Source organism: Lontra canadensis, unplaced genomic scaffold, assembly GCF_010015895.1.
Source record: "Lontra canadensis isolate GAN:19392208 unplaced genomic scaffold, GSC_riverotter_1.0 scaffold98, whole genome shotgun sequence".
Classification (NCBI taxonomy): domain Eukaryota; kingdom Metazoa; phylum Chordata; class Mammalia; order Carnivora; family Mustelidae; genus Lontra; species Lontra canadensis.
In genome coordinates, this window is record NW_022631092.1 from 7,640,628 (window position 1) to 7,662,865 (window position 22,238).

General features: G+C 53.3%; 1 protein-coding gene across 10 annotated transcripts in view; it reads left to right on the forward strand.

Moving 5' to 3' along the window:
- Positions 1-14,551, forward strand: part of JDP2 (Jun dimerization protein 2) — a 38,936-nt gene extending 24,385 nt beyond the window's left edge. For 7 of the 10 annotated variants that reach the window (XM_032837270.1, XM_032837269.1, XM_032837272.1 and 4 more), the window contains 2 exons: positions 6,812-6,916; positions 13,861-14,551. In XM_032837270.1, the coding sequence (XP_032693161.1) occupies positions 6,812-6,916; positions 13,861-14,046 (291 nt within the window). In that variant the 3' untranslated portion in view covers positions 14,047-14,551. Of the gene's footprint in view, positions 1-6,811; positions 6,917-13,860 lie in introns of those variants that run through there. The other 3 variants (XR_004380268.1, XR_004380269.1, XM_032837275.1) reach the window with 2 other exon arrangements.
- Positions 14,552-22,238: the final 7,687 nt, after the last annotated feature.

Genomic DNA, 22,238 nt, shown 5'->3' on the forward strand with positions numbered 1-22,238 from the left:
TCCCTTCTCTGGGACTCAGTCTTCTCATCTATAAAATGCAGGGGTTGGCTTAGGGGTTTCCCCTTTCTGGCTCTAAGAATCTGTGAAGTGACTATTTCTGAAACTTTTTAAAAGGGAAAAGGTGTCCTTCCCACATCCTCCACCCTCTCCCCTCAGTCAAACCAACACTGCTCTTGAAGGTTGGGTGAGTAAAAACCCGGGGACGTCAGAGCTGGCTGCCGCCTGTGGGAGCTTTGACTCCAGCTCCCTGTCAGAAGGCAGCGTGACGTCATGGATTCGGAGCCCGTCTGCTCCTGGCTTTGCAACCTTGGGCTGACCTTTGCCTTGTTTCCTTGCCTGTGAGATAAAGCCCCTAAAACCCCCCTTACAAAGAAAGGTGTTTGAAGGTTAGCAAGAAGTAGGCAATATTGTGTTTGTTGAAGATGAGCCAGAGGACGAGAGAGATAAACTGATTGGCCCACAGTCATGGAGGGGGACATCTCGGTGACTAGAGCCAAGTGTCTGAGGACCCACCCTGCCGGGGTCTGTCCCCTGCTGGGGGTCCTTAAATCAGCTGCCCACACAAGTTCAGCCCTTAAAGTGTTCTTTTCAAGATGGAATTTGTTGCCAACTTTGAAAACTGGAAGATTTTACTTAAAAACTCCTATTTTCAGCAAGCTTTGAAAACTTGGAAGATCTGTCCATGCTGAGGCCATGTGGCCAGTGCGGGGCCGACCCCAGCCCCATCCAGCCCTCCTCCCTTACTAATGGTTCCTTGCTTGGCCCCTGGAGGTGACTTGAGTTTGCAACTCGAGCCTTAGACTGACTATTTGGCTTGAATTTTCTCTTACGACCCTGCCCAGGATTTCACAGCTGACATCCAGACTACGGCCGTTGAGAGAGGGGGAAGCTTGCTGGAGAAGACAGGAGAGGAGGGCAGAAGGTTTCCAGCGGCTCCGGCCCTGGAGAGATGCTGATGGGAAGGGGGGCTTGGCCCCTGTGTGGTGCGGGTGGTGGGGTCAGCCAGGGTGTTGGATGGAGGCCCCCGGGGTTTCCTCATTCCTCCCCCCGGGGAGGAGGAATTGTGGAGGAGGAGGGTTGTGGGCCTGGCCCTGCTGGCTTGCAGAGGTCTTGCCCCTGAACTGCCCTGCTCTGTGTGTGGATGCATGGCTGGACAGGGGAGTGGCGAGGAACCGCAGCCCGGGCTCAGTGCAGTCGTGTTTATGTGGGGGAATGTCTGGTATGTTTGGTATTTGGGTGTTTACTTCCCAGGGTGCTCCCGGGTCCCTGGTGTTGAAATGTGGCTCCTCCGTGCTGTGTGTCTCCTGTGGGGGGGTGGGACCCTAGTGTGCCCGGCTGGGGCTTAATGTGGAGGCTGTAGGGCTGCTAAGGACAGCTTGTGTGCCTTGAAGCACCCCCAAGCCTCCCTCCCTCCACGTCCCCCCCCCCCCGCCTTCGGTCTCCTGTGCCAGATTCCGCCACATGGGGGGGGGGGGTGCCCCAGGCTGTGCCAGCACTGTCTCCCTACCTCACCTGGGAAGGCAGGCCCGAGATCTGGCATGTGGCGGACGCTTCCTGTGTCCCAGGCTCTGGACTAGAACTCAGTCCTTATTACAAGCTTGGGCTGTAGTGCTCAGTGCTTTCCTTGCACGGGGAGACGCAGAGGCTCAGAGAGGCCATGTCTGGGCTCAAGTCTGGACTCCAGACTTGCCTAGGAGCACACAGGCCTCGGAGGCCCTGAAGGCCAGGTTAACCGCCCTGATGCCCTGAGTCTCCACTCGGCCTGCTTCTCTCTGTCCGTGCTGTGGTTCCTAGTGCACGACATGGCCTCTCAGACCTCCGGCTATCTGGCGAGTGTTGGGGGCTTGTTCTGATCCCCCCCGCCAGTCCTGCTTGTCACCTGCCTGACTGCTCTCACCTTCATTGCTCCGTCCGTAGGAGAGCGGCCATATGTCCGGTGCCCCGGGTTACACAGCGTCATCACTCTTTCTTGTCCTATCTCTTTGTGGGCCCTGCCAGATATATTTTTGGAAATGCTTATGAAATATCAGAATTCAAAGTCAAGTCTGGGCGAAGGTTGCTACCACGTGAAAGCCACATGGCCTGCGAGAGGGGAGTGGCGGGGGGGCCCCTCCTCAAAGCCGGTCAGCTTGGACGGGACCCATCCAGCGTTCCTTGTGCAATGAATTGTATTTATTTTAAAAGACCCAAATCGGAAAGAGAACAACATAGTCATGGCCCTCAGAGCCAGAAGCTTTACAGCCCGGTCTCCAGTGGAGCAGAGCTGAAAGGACAGGGGGGCCGTGACAGAGACCACCAGCCCTTCAAAGAGCCGGAGGTGCTTGGGCCCTGAGGCCAAAAGGCCTGGATTCGAAGCTGTCCCTGCCCCCAGGCAGCCTTGATATCTTTGTTTTCTCATCTGTAAAAATGGGGGAGGGTAACAGGACTGTTCTAGATGGTCTCCTGAGACCGATCAGCCTGCTGGGACTTCTAGGCCCAAGGATTTGATGCCTGCTGAGGTCACCCACCTCTGTTTGCTCAAGTCCTTCAGCGTCCCAACTCTGCCATATTCTCAGTGTTCTAGAAGCATGGCTCCTGGGTAGCAGTGATTCCCCCCAATCCCGAATCCCTGGGGGACACCTTCTGCTCCTCCATTATTATCTGGCATCACCTGATTTCCTAAGGAAGAGACCTTGGTGTCCCAGAGGTGGAAACCTTCTCAAACTCCCTCCAGGCCACAAGAGGAATTTTTCAGGGTAGTTTCAGGGGTATGCATCAGGGACCCAAGGGGCAGGACCCAAGGGCCCCTCCAGGGGTGGAATCCAGAGGATTCTCTGCATGTGCTGTCTGTCCTCTTGGCCTGAATGAACCGCCAACCTCTGTTCATGCCTCTGTGTTCCTCTTTCTAAAGGCTCTGCCTCTTTGTTTCTGTGTTTCTCTCTTTCCTCTCCATCTCTGTCGTCACCTTCTCTGTCGGGAGCTCCGTCTCTCTCTCAGGGCCTGGACGGGATGAGGCAAACAGGATACCCTGCAAGAGGCCGTTGAAGGAGGCAGTCAGTCTCGGGTGCCGGCCCTGGGCCTGTGTGAGCTCGAGAATGAGCGCCTCCTTCGCTGTGTGTCCTGGGCGCCTCCCTGGCCGCACCCGGGGGCCTGGCCCTGCTTTCCTCTCTGTCACCCACTCCCTCTTTTTGTCTCCCCGACACCCCTCTCTGGTTGAGTGTTTGTCTCTGTCCTGACACAGGGTGTTTGGTTTCTGCTCGTCTCCGAACATCAGCAGCCTGGTCTTTCTGCTTCTCAGGGCCCGGGGCTGAAGCTGGCTGCCCCCCGGCCCAGCAGCCCAATTTCAGATTTCTGATTTCCAGGAGTGAACGCAGCCCAGCTTGGTCAGCCGATCACATCTCGTCCAGTCAGCCGTGGTCAGGGGCTCATGTCCCCCAGCCCCACAGCAGAGCTCTGAGAACAGCCTCTCTGAGGAGGGACTGCCTGGCAGGAGGACCCTCTCGGCTATGGGTCCCCTAGCCTGTCCCTCCAATGGGAAGTGTGGCACAGGGGCCGACAGGAAGTGTGGCACAAGGGTACCCTCTCTTCTCACCCCAGAACACCGACAGCTTTGCCCTGGGCCTTCCTGGGAACTGGGGAGAGCCTGAGCTCACTTTGAGAACAGGCACCCATCTCCTGGATCTTTAAATGTGTCCAGCTGCCTCCCTCTTAAATATTCTCGTAAATTCCAGCTGTATCTGCAGAAAACAAATCGTCATGCCCCGTTTTGGGGTTCCAGTTTTAGAGAGCTGAACTGTGTGTGCCGAGAACGCTGTCTGCTGCCTCACCTCCTCCCGGCCAAGTGCTTGAGGGACCCTGGGGCACATCGGAGCAGCGGGAAGTAGCCTTGACCTGTCGGGAGGGAAGGCTGGGAGGAGGGTGGAGGCGGTGGCAGTGGTGCAGGGCCGTCTCCCTTCTGGCCCAGGCAGGGGACACAGAGTGCCCGTGGGGAAGAGAAGGCTGAGGGCACTGCCCAGCTCCCCTCTTATTTTTGGCAGGACTAAAGCTGCCGTTTTCCAAATGTTCCCGGAGGGCTCTTGTGTAGCAGCAGGAGGATTTGGGGAAGACACTGTGCGGTGTCCTTGGGGGAGGTGTGGTCGTGGGGCTTCGGGCCATTTCTGGCTTTATTGGGAGATGTCAGCTGAGAGGGAGCAGGGGTGCAGGAGAGGCCTGGGGGGTGGGCGTGGAGGCTACTGGGGGGCCGTGGGACTTTAGCAGGGGTTAAGCTTCACTGCCCAGCCCAGACTGTGTCCGGGCCTATTCAGGATTTGTGCAGACCCACCGTACACATCAGGGGCCTGCCCCTGATCGAGGCTCTGTGGTCCACGTGCTTCTGGGGAAGACAGGACTGAACCCCCCAGCTTTGCTGGCCTCCTGCAGGCAGACCGAAGAGGCCAACCCTGGTGGAAAGGGCTCCTTACTAGCACCGGGGAAAGGCTAATGCAGAGACAAACACAGGCAATAAATCGCTTTTATAATTCTAGAGTCCAAGCCTGTGCCGTCTTTCCCTGGTATCTTTTATTTCATTCATTCGACTAACATTTGCTAAGCCTGTATGAAGCGCTGTGTTCTGGCCAGGTGTTGGGGCTGCTCAGGTCCCCCATCCTCTAGCCCAGCGGGGAGGACAAATATGACAGGACGTGAGAGAGACTCTTACAGTGGGGTACTCAGTGCTGTGGCAGCACAAAGCAGTTAATTCTTTCTGGGGAGTCAGAAGAGCCTTCCTGGGAGAGGTGACATTTGCTCTTGAAGGTCGAGTAAGAGTTCAAGGAGGAAAGGAAGGTCATCTCAGGAGGGCCCAGCTGGCTTGGAGAAGGGGGGACATTTGGAGAGAGGGTGATGGCTGGAGGGGGTGGATGAGGCGGGACAGGGAGGCTGGAGCAACACCCCATGTGGGCATCAGCCTGGCCCAGCTGAGCTCTTAAATGCCCAGCACTGAGCCCCTTCGAATCTGTGGCAGGAGCAGCTTCCGTTTGCATCTGGCTCTGTGCAGGTCTGGGGTGGGGAGCGGGGTCTTGGAGGACAGAGCTTGTATCTCCTGGGAAGTGGCTTCCCTGACAGAACCCCGGCTTGCCCCGGCCCCGTGAGCCCCGCACTCTGCCCCAGTTGCACACCCTTGGCTTGGCAGTTTGTGGGCAAACCCTCCTGGCCGAGGGGAGATTGCACTGCCAGCCACTTCCTCCAGTTCCTTCCCTCTGCCTGTCGTCACGGTTACCTCGGCGGTGCTGGGGGTGAGGTTGGGGTTGGGTGGAATCAGTTTTGTCCGGGTTTCTATTTTCCCAGATGCAGGTCAGCCAAAGGGGCTGTCACTTCTGGTTCGGTTTCAAGGGAGGCCAAGGGGCTGGGAGGTGCTTGGGTGTGGCGGTGTTGACAAGGAGCCTCTCCGGCCAGCCTCCCAGGAGGGGTGGGCGTGGGTCAGGGAAAAGCTCAGAGGTGGTGGAGAAGGAGAAAGGGCTGCCTCACCGGGGCCTGTGCCGATGGCCGTGGGTGCTGGTCTCTGGCCAGGCTCTGGGTCCTCAGCTCCTAGAGCATGCCGGGAGTGCACGGAGAGAGGCTGTTTATTTTCCTGGCCTGGAGCCCTGTGGGCTGAGACCTTGTTCCAGGCCTCAGGCTGCCAGATTCACCCCCACTGGCTTGAGAAGTGAGAGAGTTGGCAAGCCCAGAGCAATCCAGCGACTTCTCTAGTGGCCTCTGACTCTAAGCTGTCCCCTGCCCAGCTGGTCCCGTGTGTCCTCCAGATCCTCTGCGTAGCTAACAGGCAGCGAGAGGCACTGCATCAAACTGATCCTGATGGGGCTGTGTGGGGCCTGTGGTCAGTCAAGAGCAGGAAGGCTGAAGTCAGAGAAATCCGAGTTGAAATCCCAACCCTGCCATTTCTTAGTTGGATGGCCTTGGGCCTCAGTCCCACCAACTGTAAAATGGGTCAGCAACAGGACCTTCCTCATTGATTGTGAGGATAGCATGACCTGTGTGGGAAGCATTTAACAAAAAGGCATGGGAGAGCAGCTCTTGTTGTTATTACTAAGGAAACAACAGAACCTGCAACTTCCATTGAAAGTCAGGGTTGGTGGGCTGTGAATTGCTACCTTCCCTTAATGGGCCCTGTTTTATGCGTGGGGAACTTTCTAAGGTGCCCCAGGGGAGAAGCAAGCCAAGCTGGAGATTTAGGAAGCCCCTCTGCTTGTATCCAGTGCAGGGTACTCTGGGGAGCCCTGGGATCCTGGGGTACAGGTAGGTGTCAGGGGAGGAGTGTGCAGAAGACAGGAAAAGAATCAGAACTGGGTGAGGAGACTGGGGAGTCTGTTTGAGAGCACTAGGAGGTAGGTGGGAGCCTCTGGAAGGACCAGGAGGGAGGGTAGCCTGGGGAGGTGGAAGTGCGTGGGAGTAGAATGTGAAATCTGTGTTCGTGCCCAAGGCATTTTTTAAAGGAAGTGCCTGGGAACCACTGGCCTGGAAAATAGTGCCCAGTAGGCTTGGGCTGGGCAAGAGACCTCTGTGTGAGTAGACGTGCCAGGCTCGGAGCCTCCTGAACTCTGGCAGAACCCGACCGCCCTGCTCTCCTGGGCCACTGACCCCTCCCAGGTTTGCCCACCTGCTCCAGAATGACCGGTGAGCTAGCCGGGAGACGTTTCCATCCCACCAGCCGGGAAGCCGCCGGCTGTCAGGCAGGGACGGCTTACGTTCTGCTGAGACGTGAGTTAGGAGGGGGCGGTCCGTCCGTCTGTGTGTGTCAGGAGGGACGCTGTCCTCCAGGCCTGCCTCCCCGTCTGACCACGGCTCTGTGCCCTCACAGCTAGATGAAGAAGAGGAACGGAGGAAAAGACGACGGGAGAAGAACAAAGTGGCCGCAGCCCGATGCCGAAACAAGAAGAAGGAACGCACAGAGTTTCTGCAGCGGGTGAGCGGGGTGGGGGGGGGGGGGCCGGGGCACCCGTCTCGTTCCTCACAGTGAGCTTGTCACCAAAGCCTGTGGGATCGAGGTGGACCTGCTGGCATCTGTCCCCACGGCCGCTACCCCTCGGCTCTCCCCTGACTCCCAGCCAGTGCCCCTTCCCCAGCCCAAGACGACCCAGGGCCACTGGCCTCAGATCCCGCCCAGCCAGATCCCTGGAAGACCAGAGAAGCTGGGAGGAGCCAAGTCCCCTCTATGAGATCAGACCTGGTGCTGATTGACCCACATGGCCTAGGACGGTGCCTACTCATTTCGAAACCCTGGTGGCTGCCAAAGTCGTCTAGGGCGTACGCTAAACATGTAGGCGACAGCCGCTGAGCTGGGAGCCGTGTTCCTGGCACCTGGAGAGTCTCCTAGCACCAGAGAGGCACCTGGCACCCTGAGCTGCAGGGGGCTCTTCCAGCCCCGCATCTCATCTGGCTGGCCTCAGCCTCCCCTCCCCACCAGGGGGACCCCCAAGCCTCTGCCCCCAGGGACCTTGGGGTCCGACCCAGCTCTGCATGCGTGAAGACCACCAGAGGGGGTCACCTTCCCCCACCCCCCGCCCAGGCCCTCAAAGCGGGTCCTGACCCTTTCACATGGACCGTGCCAAGCAGGGTGTTTGTTCTCCAAACCACCCCCCAGCCCCCAACCAGAGTCCCAGCTCTTAAGCCTTTGCTATGTCTCAAAAATGATAGATAGCGGTGGAGGGACATGACCAGGAACGCTCATCAGTCCAGACGCTGGTAGTCTCCAGCGTCCTACCCTGGATAGCTTGTTCATTACCAGGTAATGATAGTAACACCAGTATCCGTGGGTCCGGCTCTGTTCTGTGGGATGCAGCAGGTAGCAGCCGTTGCTAACATTTGTAAAGTTGGGCAGTGTGCCGAGTCCTGTGAGTGTATTATCTCTTCGTTGGCCTGATAACTGTGTGAGGTTGGTGCCTTCATTATCATCTCTCTACAGATGGGGAAACTAGGGCACGGTGAGGTTAAGTTACTTGCCCAGGACCCTCAGCAGCTGAGTGGTAGAACTGAGATTCAAGCCTGAGGCTACTTCAAAGCATTTGTTCTTAACACTCTGCTAGTTCTAATTCATTCATTCATTCATCTTTGTGTTCATTCTTTTTTTTTTTTTTTAAGATTTTTATTTATTTATTTGACAGACAGAGATCACAAGTAGGCAGAGAAGCAGGCAGAGAGTGAGGAGGAAGCAGGCTCCCTGCTGAGCAGAAAGCCCAATGCGGGGCTCAATCCCAGGACCCCAGGATCATGACCTGAGCCGAAGGCAGAGGCTTTAACCCACTGAGCCACCCAGGCGCCCCATCCGTGTGTTCATTCTTTCACTCAGTCGTTGATTCATTAACAGACATTTTTAGACATGTACTAAGTTCCTAGCACTGTGCCAGCTGCCATGGGGGACACATAGGAAGGAGCAGACATAGTCTCTCCTGTGGGAGCTGGAGACAAAAGGCTCACGTGGCCTTGGTTTTCTCTGATGCTGAGGAATATATGGGTTTCTTCTCATGCTTGCAACAAGCAGAGAGAAAATCCAAGGTCACAGGTGTAGATAGCATGGGGCCATGTGTACACCAGTGGGCTGTGAGTATCTGAGGTAGGCAAATGGCCGTGATAGGTCGGAGTTAGACTCCAAGAGCTGGGAGCCTTCTTGGAAGAGATGGTGGACCAACACTGGGCTGGAAGTTTTCAAGAAGGTTCCAAGGCACAGGTCTCCCACAGGCCCGAAGATGGATGGAGGGTCCCGCACCTCCTTTCCAGCCCTGAGTGCCTGAAGAGCTGGGCAGGGCATAGCAGGGAGTGGAGAAGTCTCACACCAGATGCCCGCCTTCCAGGGCTTGTCAGCCTGTTAGCAGGCAAGATATGCCAAGTGAACACACACTGGTGCAGTGAAGGGTGCCCGATGAATGCTGCTAGCTGTCTTTCACATTCCAGGAACATTTGCTGAGCACCTACTGTATGCAGACATCTCACATGCCTCGTTTAATCTTACAACATTCCAGTAAGATAAACATTGGTTATCCCCATTGTAGAGACTGACCTAGAGCTCAGAAGAGGTCACATTACTTTCCCAAAGTCACACTGCTAGCAAGTGTTAGAGCTGGAATTCATTTATCCCTTTGTTTATCCATCCACCCCTGCCTCCAGCTCTCCATCCCTCCCTCCTCCCATGCAGTGTGTAGTGAGTACCCGCTGCAGAGCAGACAAGCAGGTGACGTCTGCATGGGACAGCAGATGGAAGCGGGGACTGGTCATGCGCGCTGCGTCGGGTACTGGGCAAGCCGGGCGGGCTGATAGAACATGCCGCGAGGTCCTAGCCTCGCCCCCGCTGAGGAAAGATTGCTTATCGAGACATAAAAGAGGCGCAGGAGCTAATGAGATGAAGGACAGCATGGAGGGGCTTAGCAGGAACAGGGGCTTAGCAGGAACAGTGCAAGCAAAGGCTAGAGGCAGGCGGTGTTTAAGGATGTGATTACAGAATTGAAAAACATGTCAGTGTAGCTGTAGCTACACTGTAGCTACAATGTACAGTACAAGGGGGAGAATGGAGGGACAGGCAGCCCCCAGTCCTCGCTATGTAGGATCATCCTCTGTGCTGCGCAGTCTAGGGCAATCCCCTTTTATGCCTCTGGTCCTGGCCTATTTATCAATAGCTCCCGCTTTCACTCTCACAAGTGTCCCCGTTATGATGATGGATTATGCAGTCATGGACAGCAATGGAAGGTTTCCGTTGGAGAGAGACAGGCCTTGGAAAGATCCCTCCGGCTGCAGTGTGGAACAGGGATTGGGGCAGTGAGAAGCCCAGTTACCTGACTGTGGAGGTGTCCCTGGTGGCCTCGGGGTCTGGGAGGGAGGTCTGGGCAGGCCTGTCTGGAGCCAGCCCAGTTCCGGTCTCCTCCCGTGCTCCTCTCTTCCCCTCTGGCCTCGGAAACAGAGTTGGGTGTGAGGTTTAAGACACAGACGCAGATGGCTGAGATTCCACAGACCTGAGGAATTCTCTTGCCATTTATTCATTTATTATTTTTAAAAATATTTATTTATCATTTGAGAGAGAGAGAGAGAGAAGGGGCAGAGGGAGAGAATCCTAAGCAGACTCCCCACAGAGCACAGAGCCCAACATGGGGCTCCATCTCACGACCCTGAAGGTGGTGAGGTAGCCCCCACTCTCCAGTGAGGATTCGGAGCCTTAGAGAGCTGGAAGTTTGCTCAAGACCCCACAGCAGCTGAGGCGGGACTTAGAGCCTGGGGCTTCCTCTCCTGCCAACATGCTGTTCGGGTTGCCGGGCTCAGGGAAATTGGGGTCTGGTTCACAGGGACATAGCTCAAGTGGCAGAGTTGGGATTTTAATTCAGACAGGTCTTTTGGGCTCAGGAGGGGCCATACCAGCCTTCTTCCCAATAATTACCAAAAAAGTTGGGAAGCAGAACTCTACTTTATGTGCATTAGGGTAACTATTTTTTAAAAGATAAAATCAGAGAGGTGCCTAGGTGGCTCAGTGGGTTAAGCCTCTGCCTTCGGCTCAGGTCATGATCTCAGGGTCCTGGGATCGAGCCCCACATCGAGCCCCACATCGAGTTCTCTGCTCAGCGGGGAGCCTGCTTTCCCCTCTCTCTCTGCCTGCCTCTCTGCCTACTTGTGATCTCTCTCTGTCAACTAAATAAATAAAATCTTTGGGGAAAAAAAAAAAGATAAAATCAGAGAATCTTAATGCTGAAAGTCCCCTGGGCCAATCATTTTATTTTCTGGGAGGAGACGGAAGTCCCAAGAAAGGAATTGACTTGGCCAAGGCCCCACAGCCAGGATGAAAAGCCAGAACACCCAGCCCTCACCTGTATCTTTTCTCCGGCCTTTGCTGAGCGCCGTGGAAGAGACAATGTTCATTCGCTTGCACTAATTCTATTCTAAAACAACAAATGGTTTCATTTTCTCCAGGGCAATAAATATCTACCAGAAGGCAAAACAACAAACAAAAACGCAAGCAAAGTTATTTGCTTCGTAATTAACATGTGACGATCCTAGCCCACGTTTCTTAATTAATGAGGAAAACAGACCAGGTAGTTGCTGTTATAAAACCACAGACAACTTCTACAATCGTGGTTAAAAAAAAAAAAAAGGTTCTTCTGAACTCAGTTCTACTTTCCCAATAAATAAAGACATAGCACCACCCCATAAAACAGAAGGAAATAAAACTACAAAGCACTTAGTTGTGTTCTGACAGTTGGCCGGTCAGAGTTTGGGATGGTCCACGGTATATTCTAAGATTTTAAAACCAACAGAACGCAGTGCCATTCCAGTGATGAATGAATGTGTGAAGCCACATGCCTACTTGGGTTTCTGTGTGGCACAGATGTTTGTCTATGACGTTGGTCCGACGCGCGGTCAAGGAGGTCGGGGAGGCGTGGTGCGGATTGCGGCGTGTCTGACACCGGACCTCGCACGTCCACTTTTAACGTCCACTCACGCGCAACCCAGCAGCTTCCTTGCCACCCCCAAACAGCAGCCCTGTCCCCCACCGCAGTCCTTGGACCCCTCCCCCAGGCAGCCTCTCTCATTCTCCAGATCCAGTCACCTGGGCCTGCCAGGCTTCTCTGAACCATCCTACTCCTCTTCTCCTTCTGTCTCTTCAAAGGCCCTTGCTCAACACTTAAAGTTGAGCCTCCTCCTTAAGCCACCCTAACCTTTCAGTTGACAAGTGCTTTCCCTGAGTTCCTTTAATCCCCCACAAGCATCATCTTTTATATTTAAGATAACAAAGACTCAGGGTAGTGAGGAAACTTGCTCTAGACTCTGATTCCAAACCCTGAAGCTTTGTCTTAGTTGGCTCTAAATTCACCTTCCTTCTGGCCTTCTGTCTTAAAGTGACCTATGGTCACAGTGGAAGATCTCATCTCCTAAACACATCTTTAGCTTATTTCCCGTGTCTGTGTCCGTGTTCACTCAGGGCTCCCTTCCTGATGTCCCCTCTCCTCCACACCAACCGACCCTCTCAACTCAACCGTTTTTTAAACCTGAGGCCAGACCTAGCCATTAGGCCTCTTGGAAGGTCTTTTAAGCCCTGCAGCCCTGATGGGCCCATAGTAAGCTCTTCCCCGCTGTGTGGGTCCTGGTCCCTAAGACATTCATTGGACCTGCAAGTCCTCACAAATGCTGGTGGGTGTTTGAGCAGAGACTCCTAGAGACAGAGCCTCCGAGGACTCAAACTTGGAGCTAAAACCTTGGCTCGGGGGAACCAGACGGTCAGAGGGTTTGCGAGAAGTCCCCAAGGTCACGAGCTCATTAGACCCAGTGAGCAGGCACCCAAGATTAGCACCTACGTGACCCCAACTGATGGGTCATGGACTCATGGTTTCACGTGGGCTCTCTCCCGGCTCCCGGAGATGACTTCTCTTGGAATTCTGAGAACAGGGGACAGGGCCAGCCTCCCCGCCGTGCTTCATCCTGTTGAACCAAAAACCACCATAGCTGGTTTTTAATATTTTCCCCCTGAGCATTTTTTTCCTCTTTCGAGGCTGTTCTCCCCCAGTGTCTGGTCACGAGGCCTGTGCGTCTTGGCCGTCTGAGCTGCCTGGGCTCCCATGCTGTGACCTGAGAGACCAGCGCAAGGACAGTTCAGGCAGGCCAGCGGGTGGGAGACAGTCAGCAGCCCTGGGATGTGTGTGGGCACCCCCCGAGGGCCCCCCGAAGGAGGCAGCTCAGCCTGGCCCTGCCGGGCAGAGGGGCCAGCCCCCGGACCCAAGCTGGCATCACCCAGCTCAGTTGTCGCACACGCAACCGCAACCACAGCTTGTCCTTTGCCTGCTACAGGTTGTTCAGCCTCAGCTGTGGACATTCTGTCTAGATGGTTCTTCTTGTTTGGCCGTCCCCCCCAGCCTTTACCCACTTGATGCCAACAGCAACCCCCTCCCCAGTTGTGACAACCAAAAACGTCCCCAGTCATCGTCCAAATGTCTCCCGGTAGGCAGAACCACTCCTAGTTGAGAACCAGTGGGCGAAAACGTCGCCGGCCCTTGAGTAAATTGTAGCTCTCGAACTGGTTGCCGGTTTTCAGACACAGTCCCATAAACATCATTCAGGAGCTTTCCAGTCTTCACTGTTTTGACCCCCAAGCCTTGAATTGGTATATATGCTCATCACCTATCCACACTCCGAACAGGTGAACGCCCCCAAAATCAAATGGCCAGCATGGCTCCTTTTCCTTGGAAAAAGGGACTCCCGCTAAGCTAGAAGTTCACTGGGAATCTCACTTGAGATGTGAAACTTTATTTTGGATCCAGAAGGATGGCAGCTGAGTGCCTCCCAATGGGCAAAACTTCTAGATAACAGAGGATAAAGAAGAGGCTGTTTAAATGATTTGGGGCTAATAATCAGAAAACCCATGTTTTAGGAGGAATGACATGACCCCACTGGGCTCGGGGATCCCACTGGCCCCAACGTACAGTTACACATCACACATCTAAGCACCGCACTGCCAACTGTGGGCCACGTCTCACCCCCTCTGGACCCTTCTTGCCCCTGCTGTAGTGACCCTGGACCCTTATTCTTCTCCCACCCTTTGTTTCTGGGGCAAGGGCCAGGAGGCTGGAGTGTGTTGGCATATTTGAGTGATAACAAGGAAGTCGCTATGGCTGGAGTGCACTGAGTGAGGGGAGGGAGGTGGGACCAGAGACGGGCTGGTCCCCGGAATATAACCCGGGTTCATCCCACGTTGACCCCGGCCCGTGTCACCACTGTGACGGGCACTGCTGCAGAAAATCACTTACCCCAGGGGCCCAATGCTTCCTCCAGTGGGAATGTGACAGGCAGAAGACAGGCAGAGGCCAGCCGGGGATGCCTTGTACCTCCCCAGGTAGAGCTGGTCCCCAGCGAGAGCTGACAGCCCCGTCTCTTTTCCAGGAATCTGAGCGGCTGGAACTCATGAATGCGGAGCTGAAGACCCAGATTGAGGAGCTGAAGCAGGAGCGACAGCAGCTCATTCTGATGCTGAACCGGCACCGCCCCACCTGCATTGTCCGGACAGACAGCGTCAAGACCCCTGAGTCTGAAGGCAACCCGCTGCTCGAGCAGCTAGAGAAGAAGTGACCATGGGCTGGGAACAGGAGGAGGAAGACGAGGAGGACGAGGAGGAGGATTTGGGAAGAGGGGAGAGAACCAGGGCTCCCAGAGGGCCCTTCCTTGCTGCATGACAAACTTGACAACGAGGCTCAGCCCAGCCAGCGCTGGCCGGGCTTTTTTTTTTTTTTTTGTGAAACTCCGATCAGCCACATAAGGGGAAGAATGGGCTGACGAAACCAGAAGGACCAAGCGCTGAGACCAAAGTCGACCCTCGGATGGAGCTGCCATTGCCGGGGGCCCAGCTCGAAGGAGGCAGGACAGAGACCCCTGGCCAGAGAGACACCCCAGCGAATGGCCTGGGGCGCCGCTCTGACCTCTCCACTGGGTGCCCGCGGAGAGACCTCGGAGCAGCCAGGAAAAGCCTTGAGTTGCAAACGAAATGTGGCTGGGCATGGAACTCAGAGACCAACTGCAGCCTGCCTGCCCCCGGCCCTGCCTCCCGACCCTGCTGCGAGGCCACCAGGGTCCAGCTGGGAGCGGCAGCCGGGACGCACCCTCCGCGGCCCTGCCGGAGTTTGCTGCGGGCACGAGGCGCGGGCGCCCTTCCAAAGCACATACTCACCGAATGTTTACAGACTGGCTGTCCTGGCAGGGCTTTCAACTGCACATGTTTTTTTATACTTTCTTTTTTTTTTTTTTTAATATTTTTTACAAAAAAAAAAAAAGATTTTATACAAGCAATATATATATGGATTTCTATAATCACTCGATGTGATATAGTATAAATATGCTATGGTTTGTTTGTTACGAGCAGATATCCAGCAGTTATGGCCATTGTGTGTAACCCTAAGTACTGTAGTCGTCTCTGGGTGTTGGGGGTGGCCGGGGCGGGCGTGGGGTGCATTTCCATCCTGGTAAACCCTTCATAGTACTCAGTCCTTTATTGCTCAGTAAACGTTACTCTTACCTACTCAGCTGCCTCTTGTGGTGTCTGCCTAGGGAGTGGGGTGCAGCCACGCTCGGGGGGCCTCCCAGTGTGTGGTATCAGGGGATGTTTGGAGCATCTGCTGTGGGCCCTTGGTTTTCACCACAGCCCTCCCAGGTAAGTATTTATGTGCCCATTTTACAGATGCGGAAGTCAAGACTTGGAGAGGTTCAAGAACTCTGCAGTACTTCCTTAGTTTCTTTCCTCTGCAAGTGTCCCGAGTGCATGCCCTGTGTGTGCCAGTCAGTCTCCAAGGAGCTGAGCAGTCACCATAAAATGACAATTATCATGTTCTCTGCCAGTGTGGATAGTTGTTACTTATGACCTAGTGCCAATGATTTCCTATCTTCTGTTCTCTAAAGGTGGCTGCGGAGTTTGTGTTCTGTATTCAGCTCCTCTAGCGACAAATGCTGGGATTCATGATTCCTAGGTTCATTCGGCTCCTGCATGGCCACAGTCATCGGTGCTGAGCTCCTCATCCCCTCCCTGGGCCTCCCCGTGCCTTCCTGCCAGGTGGTCATAAATAAGGCCTCCGCCCAAAGTTGCTGTGAGAATCAACAAATGCAACCCCAAAGAAGGACAAGACCCATTAGCAATCAGATGGGCAGAAACCAGTATGTGTCAGTCAGGATACGAATTAAAGGGAACTTACAGAGGCCACTAGTGGGAAATTGGTGTGACTCCTGTGCAAAGCAATTTGGCAATTACCGGTGATGCTAACCCAAAACGCATCCTTTGACCCAGCAATTTCCCTCCTAAGTCTGTGCCTTGGAGGAACTCGAGCACAGGGGCCCGAGGAAATGGACAAGATGTCACTGAAGCTCTGTTTGTAATAGAGAAACTGGAAACAGCCTAAATACATGTGAAGAGAAGACCAGATAAACAAATTGTATTTTTACAGAATCAAATATTATTCAGCAGCTAAAAAGAATGAACCAGAGCTACAGGTGTCGGTGCGGATAAAACTCAGGAACACAGTGTTGAGCCGGAGAGGACGGCAATTTGCAAGAGTTTATATGCAGTCTACCATGTGTGCAATCTTCCTGAACATGTAAACTGATGCTTTACTTTTTTACGGGTACACACAGAACTGGATAGTAGAGTTATAAAAACATGCACAAGACTGCTCTCAAAATCAAATACCAAAATCAGTAATGGGGAACGCTCCTGGGGGGAGGGGAGAGAGGGGGGCCGAAGGCAGCATCTGCAAGGCTAAGAAGGACACTGGGTTTCAACTGTACGTGTAATATTTCATTTATTTTAAAAAACAGGAATCAAATATAGAATAATGTTAGAATTTGTCAGAGGGGAGTGATATGGTCACATTCTTCTGTATGCTTGGTATATTTCATAATAAAAGAAAACTTGCCACAGCACAAATAGGTTTTGTTTTTCCATTCCTTCCACAGCAAACTCAGGAAATAAAATACAAAATCTGAAATTACAGTGGAGTTCCAGCAAGTGCTCTTTGAATTGATGCAAATTTAATGGAATGCCTAGAGGGAGAGAGAGATAATTCAAAGGGTGTGATTTGTTTAGCTGGCCCTTGTAGTCAGTAAGGCCAAGCCCAGGAGTGAGGGCACCTTGGGGAGTGTTGATCTGCTGCTTTCACTGAGTTCTGGTCCCGGCTCTCTGCAAACTGCGCAATGAAAGGCATACGTGTTTCTCCTTAAATGCTGACTTTTCATCCCAACCCGAGGTAAAATATAATCCACCGCACCTTTAAGTTAAGGCTCGAAGCAGAGCGAGGGGGAGGCATTTTAAAGAGCTGAATGCCGTTTCCACAGGCATGTTCATTTCTTGTTGTTGCCCTAAGGAATCACCACAGATTTAGTGGCTTAAGGCAATACAGATTTTAATGTCTTAAAGTTCTGGAGATTGGAAGTCCAAAATGGGTCTCACTGGGTTAAAATCCAGGTGTCAGCTGGCATGCGTTCCATTTGCAGGCTCTGGTGGGGGGCGGGAATCTGTTTTCTTGCCCTTCCCAGTTTATGGAGGCTGCCCACATTCCTTGGCTTGTGGCCCTCTCCCTCTCTAAAGCCAGCAGTGGCTGGCTGAGTCTCTGTCACAACAAATCACTCTGACACGACTCCTCTGCCTTCCCTCTTCCATCCTTTAAGGACCGGTGTTGATTATATTGGGCCCACCTGGATAATAAGGACAATCTTATTTTAAGGTCAAGTGATTAGCAGCTTTAATTCTATACGCAACTCCCCCTTGTCATGTTACATAACATATTCACAGGTTCTGTCCCTGGGAGGCCATAACTTCGCCTCCTGCAACAATAATTTAGGAGTTGGAGGTTCTTATGTCTCTCCTCCCTGGCAAGTTAGGCTGTTTTGCATCTAAGTGTTATGAGAATAGAGTCTCTACGCGGGGCGTCCCTCGTGCCTGGCACTGGGCTTGGCACGGAGCTGATGGTCAACACACAAGCACCATACACACAGACACACAAGCTCACAGATACACTCACAGATGTGCGTGATACAGTATAGACACAGACAGGTACAGCTGTGCACAACACACAGACACACAGGCAGATACACAGACACAGTTATTCACGTCAGGTGTGACTGAGCATGAAGTAATGAGATTGACACCAGTCTTACTCCTGTATATTACATTTCTATAATTTTGGAATGAACTTCTCCATACTGGCAAATCATCTTTCTTTGGGAAGAGCTTGTTATGGCTAATGACAATGTTAATTAAGCTGGGCATACTGTTTTGGCTTAAAAAACCTAAATATGTCACTGAGTTTCTTGTTTGGTTTCTATACTGCTCTGGGGGCAATTCCTGAAGAAACACGTGGAGTCCTAATGCTTGGACCACCTGCAGTGAAATTAACATTGAAGCATCAGCCTCCGCAGTTCTGTGGGTTGGTCCTTATATGGGTGGACGGTCCTGGGCACCTATTGTGCCCCATTTAAAATCCTCAAACTCTAATTCTATTGCATGACTGGGTCTGAGCAGGTATGGACAACCTCACACAGGTGCAAGCTGATCATGCCCTCCCCACCCCCACCCCAGGCATGCCCTGCACTCCCCACTTCCTGTCCTGGGATACTCTGGTGATCTCCTCCAAACTTACATATATGCAACCTGGAAATTCAGGGGAGTCAGTGCCTGTAGGTCCTCCATTGACTAACTGGGGGGAGGGAACAATGGATAAATTCTTTTCCCTTTCATCCTCCAGGTAGAGAGTGTCCAGGTGGAGAGTTTTGGGATGTGTTTCCTAAGCTTCCTCAAAAGGTTTAGCAAGATTAAGCAAGTCCTGTAGAAGTGACCCGCAGAGCTGGCCCAACTTAGTAGGTGTTTTTATATTGGTTTTCTCTCCTGACCTGTTTCACTCCTCTGTTCCCTGGGATCACTTCCCAAATAAAGAACCTGAGCACAAGCATTGGTCTCAGGGGGAACCCTGAGAAAAGAGCTGGCGTCAGAAGTAGCCCTAGAAATCAGACCCGCAGGATGGGATATATGGAGGGATTCACTTGCCAGCCAGATGGCAGGGACAGTAAGTGGGATGGAGAGAATCCCTGACCTATAGAAGCATCACAGTTACTCGGTTGTCTCCTGTGTGGATTGCGATATGATACAAGTGGGAAGGGAAGTGGTTATCTGTGGCATCTGTATGGTACGAGGCTAAGGTATGGAGTTTGAGTGGGTTCTCTTTTATTAACTGTGTTGGAAGTCTTGGGGGAAAAAGATGCAAAACTTAGTTTGGCCAACCGTAAAGTTAAGACATGCACAAAACCAGAAGACATCCTCGGCAGTATTTAAAGAGATGTTTGGTTCTTCTAGTCCCAGAACACAGTGCTGAGAACCAGGCCCAGAATCTAACTGCAAAGGTGGCAGAATCCTTAAAGAGAATGAGTGTCTACCCTTGAAAATGTTGCCATATCGAAGTCAGTATGCTAAAGGGAAAAAGGACCTTGAGAGCTGAAACCCATTTACCGTTTAGGTAAATGTGAATCTTGAAATCCTAGAATCCCTTGAACCCTCTGGACTGGCAGAAGCGGCCCCCTGCCCCTTACCTGCGGCAGATTGCTCTCGAAGCAGGTGCCCCGCAGCACGGTGGTCATCCTCAGGACCCACCTCCGCCACACTCATGACCACCAGAGAGAGAGGATCATGTGTCAGGACAGACCGAGTAGGAGAAATACAGTCGCTGCCCCATAAGGAAATCACCTATTTGTCAAAGGACTTGCGAGACCTGGGTGATATGGATTCACAGGCACAGCGGAGGCATATGGGGATGATGGTGCCTCGAGGGTGTTGGACCAGCAGGGCCTGGACGTCAGTCTGGGAAGGGGAGCACCGTGCACGGGAGCACTCAGCTGTGACTCTGGGCTCAACGCCATGGCATTGGCACCGGAATGTACCCTAGTGCATTGCCAGTATTGCTCCTCCTTCCCATACCCACAGTATGGGAAGTGGAGATCCTGAAACAGTGCTGGCAGAGAATCAAGGAAGGGGTCAGAAGGTCCAGGGAGGAAGCCATGTTCGCATGGGTTTGTTATATGAGCCTGAAGTCCCCGTGACCTGGACCATGGTCCTCAGGAGGGCCAGAGGAATGCTCACTAGTGCAATGATGAGCTACTGGAGAGGGGCCACTAGCATCCTAGAGAAGCTCTGAACATGTCAGGGTTGACAGAAGATGCTGCCATAAAACTGGGGCTCCCTAATATCAGTAGGGATTACCGAGTTCCAGAACAGTAGAAGCCAGGAGAAGGCAATTAACCGGCATCATGGACAGCAAGGCCCTCATCCCTTTCTAGATCTAAGACAGTTCACAGAGCCAGAACCCACTGACTGCAGGGTAGGCTGGGTCCCCTTGAGGAAGAGCCTGCATTACTATTACACATACTCAGTAAAACATCCAGGAACCTTCCCAAAGGGTAACTAGTCAGCGAGGAAGGTGGAATTCTCACATCTTTTGAGCACCACGGCATCCCACATCCCCGTTAAAACTCCGGGTATGAGATGACCCTGATGTTGGAGTATCTGAAGGGCGAGATGCTCTCCTGGCTAGAGACGGGTTTAGTGAAGCCAGGAGGTCAAGGGTACTCCGTCCAGAGTCTGCCTGTCAGTGGGTTCAATGCGCCCATAGACCCTCCCCGTAGCTCTCTACCCAGAGCCTGACCGATAAGAAGGTTTTAGGAAAACCTGAGCCAAAATGCTTGAAACTGCCCCCTCTATCCACCTGCGTGAATCCGAAGTGATGGGTATGTGCCAAGAGCTGCTGCGGAGAACAGCGCCCCCATCGATCACTCCCGGGATGAAAGGAAATGGGGGCGGGTTCTATCCTTTTCCCGAGGGACTCATTCCTGGCGGGGGCGGGGCGGGGGAGACCCGGTGGATTGTGCGGGGCAGCGGTGGGCTCCTGTTACTCCCAGTCACCGCTGCGTGTTTGATGTGTTAGCGCTGTTCCAACAGATGGTCCAGCCTCTGGCGTCCGGTAAGCAGCTAATAATTGGTAGATGCTTCTTAATTCCCATCACTAAGGAGAATCAAAAACAGCTCACTTTTACTGCAAGGAAAGCAGAAATAGCATTCACTGTCTGGCCAGGTTTGGGGGGGGCGGGGCGGGTGCTGTACTAACTCTCCAGCTCCCCATCGGAATATGATTTTCCAGAGTTTTGATCTTTCTGTCCTTCCACAGAATTCAACTGCTGGCCTTATACTCAGGCCAGATGCTAATAGGACCCGCAGAGCAGGACGTGGCCCGCGCTCTGGATGCCCCAGTGAGGCGCGGGAGCACCAGCCCATGGGAAAGAAGCCCCATGAGTGTTTGGGCGCCTGCCGCGTGGGTGGAGTTTTTAGTGGTCCTGTGTCCCGGCGTTCCAAAGCACCCCCTTCAAGATAAAGGACAGGTAATTGCACCTTGCACCCCACCGCTGAGAAAGGGGCTCAGGGCCTAAGGGACCTCTTTGGGTTTTGGAGGCAGCATATATACCTCACTTAGGAATACTGCTCATGGGATGGCTGGGCGGCTCAGTGGATCAAGTGTCTGCCTTCGGCTGGGGTCACCATCCCGGGCTCCTGGGATTGAGCCTGCGTTGGGTTCCCTGCTCAATGGGGAGCCTGCTTCTCCCTCTGCCTGCCGCTCCCACTGCTTGTACTCTCTCTCACTCTCTCACATATAAGTAAATAAAATCTTAAAAAAAAAAAAAAAAAAAAGGCAATACTGCTCTGACCCCTTTCACAGTGACTTGGAAAGCTGCCAGTCTGGAGTGGGGCTCTTGAGGAGCTCAGGCTGTGGTGCAGAGAGCTCTACCACCATGGGACATGTCCCCATAGGCTCTGCCATCATATCACCTGGCTCACCCAGGGGTTTGGAGGTTTCCACGGTGCATAAGATGCTGGCTGTTGTGAATGTGCACCCCATGAAAAATTAAAATAAAACCTTATGTATTGTCTCCCATGGTCCCCGTGAAATGTATCCATGAGGATCAGTTTTCCTTGCCTTCCTGCAGGCCTGGAACTTTCATGCTCCTTGTCAGGTAAGAAATGGCCCTGTGTCCTTGTAAATCTCCATTCTCCATCTGTTCATTAGAAGGTCCAGTCTAAGAAGAAAGCAAAACCTCTAAGTTTTTGTGTTCAAATCTTCTCCCCTTGCCCACACAGGCCAGCTTCAGTCTGATAGTCTATAGCTTGAGGGCAAACTGGGCAGATGTATCCGTAGGAAGTGCTCTCCTCAGGCCCAAGAGACTGTCTACCTCCAGCTTCTTTCTGGTGCAATCCAGCATGTTCTAGATGGCCTTATTGGACGGACCAAGGCCAGCTACACCAGCCCACACTGGCCTTGGGATCCTCTTGGTTGTGCCCTGTCCAGAGACACTCAGGACATATGGACCTGGCCCAGAACAACCGCTTCTTCAAGGGGTCCCAGGGCAGCTCCCTCTGTCTTGGCTCTAGGGAAAGGAGGCACCAGCCCCTTCCTCCTGCCTGGCAGAGAATAGGAACTCTGTACCACCACACTTCTCTCCAAAAGAATGATTCTACAAATGTTTTTTTCATCTCTCTACATCTGGAGCCCGCTTTTTCCTTTCTGTAAAGATTTTTATTTATTCATTTGAGAGAGAGAGAGAGAGAGAGCATAAGAGGGGGGGGAGTGGAGGGTGCCAGAAGGAGAGATGCAGGCTCCCCCCTGCTGAGCCACGGGTCGGGGTGAGGGATGGGTGGCAAGACTGGATCCCAGGACTCACCGGTGATGAGGAAGCAGAAGGCAAAG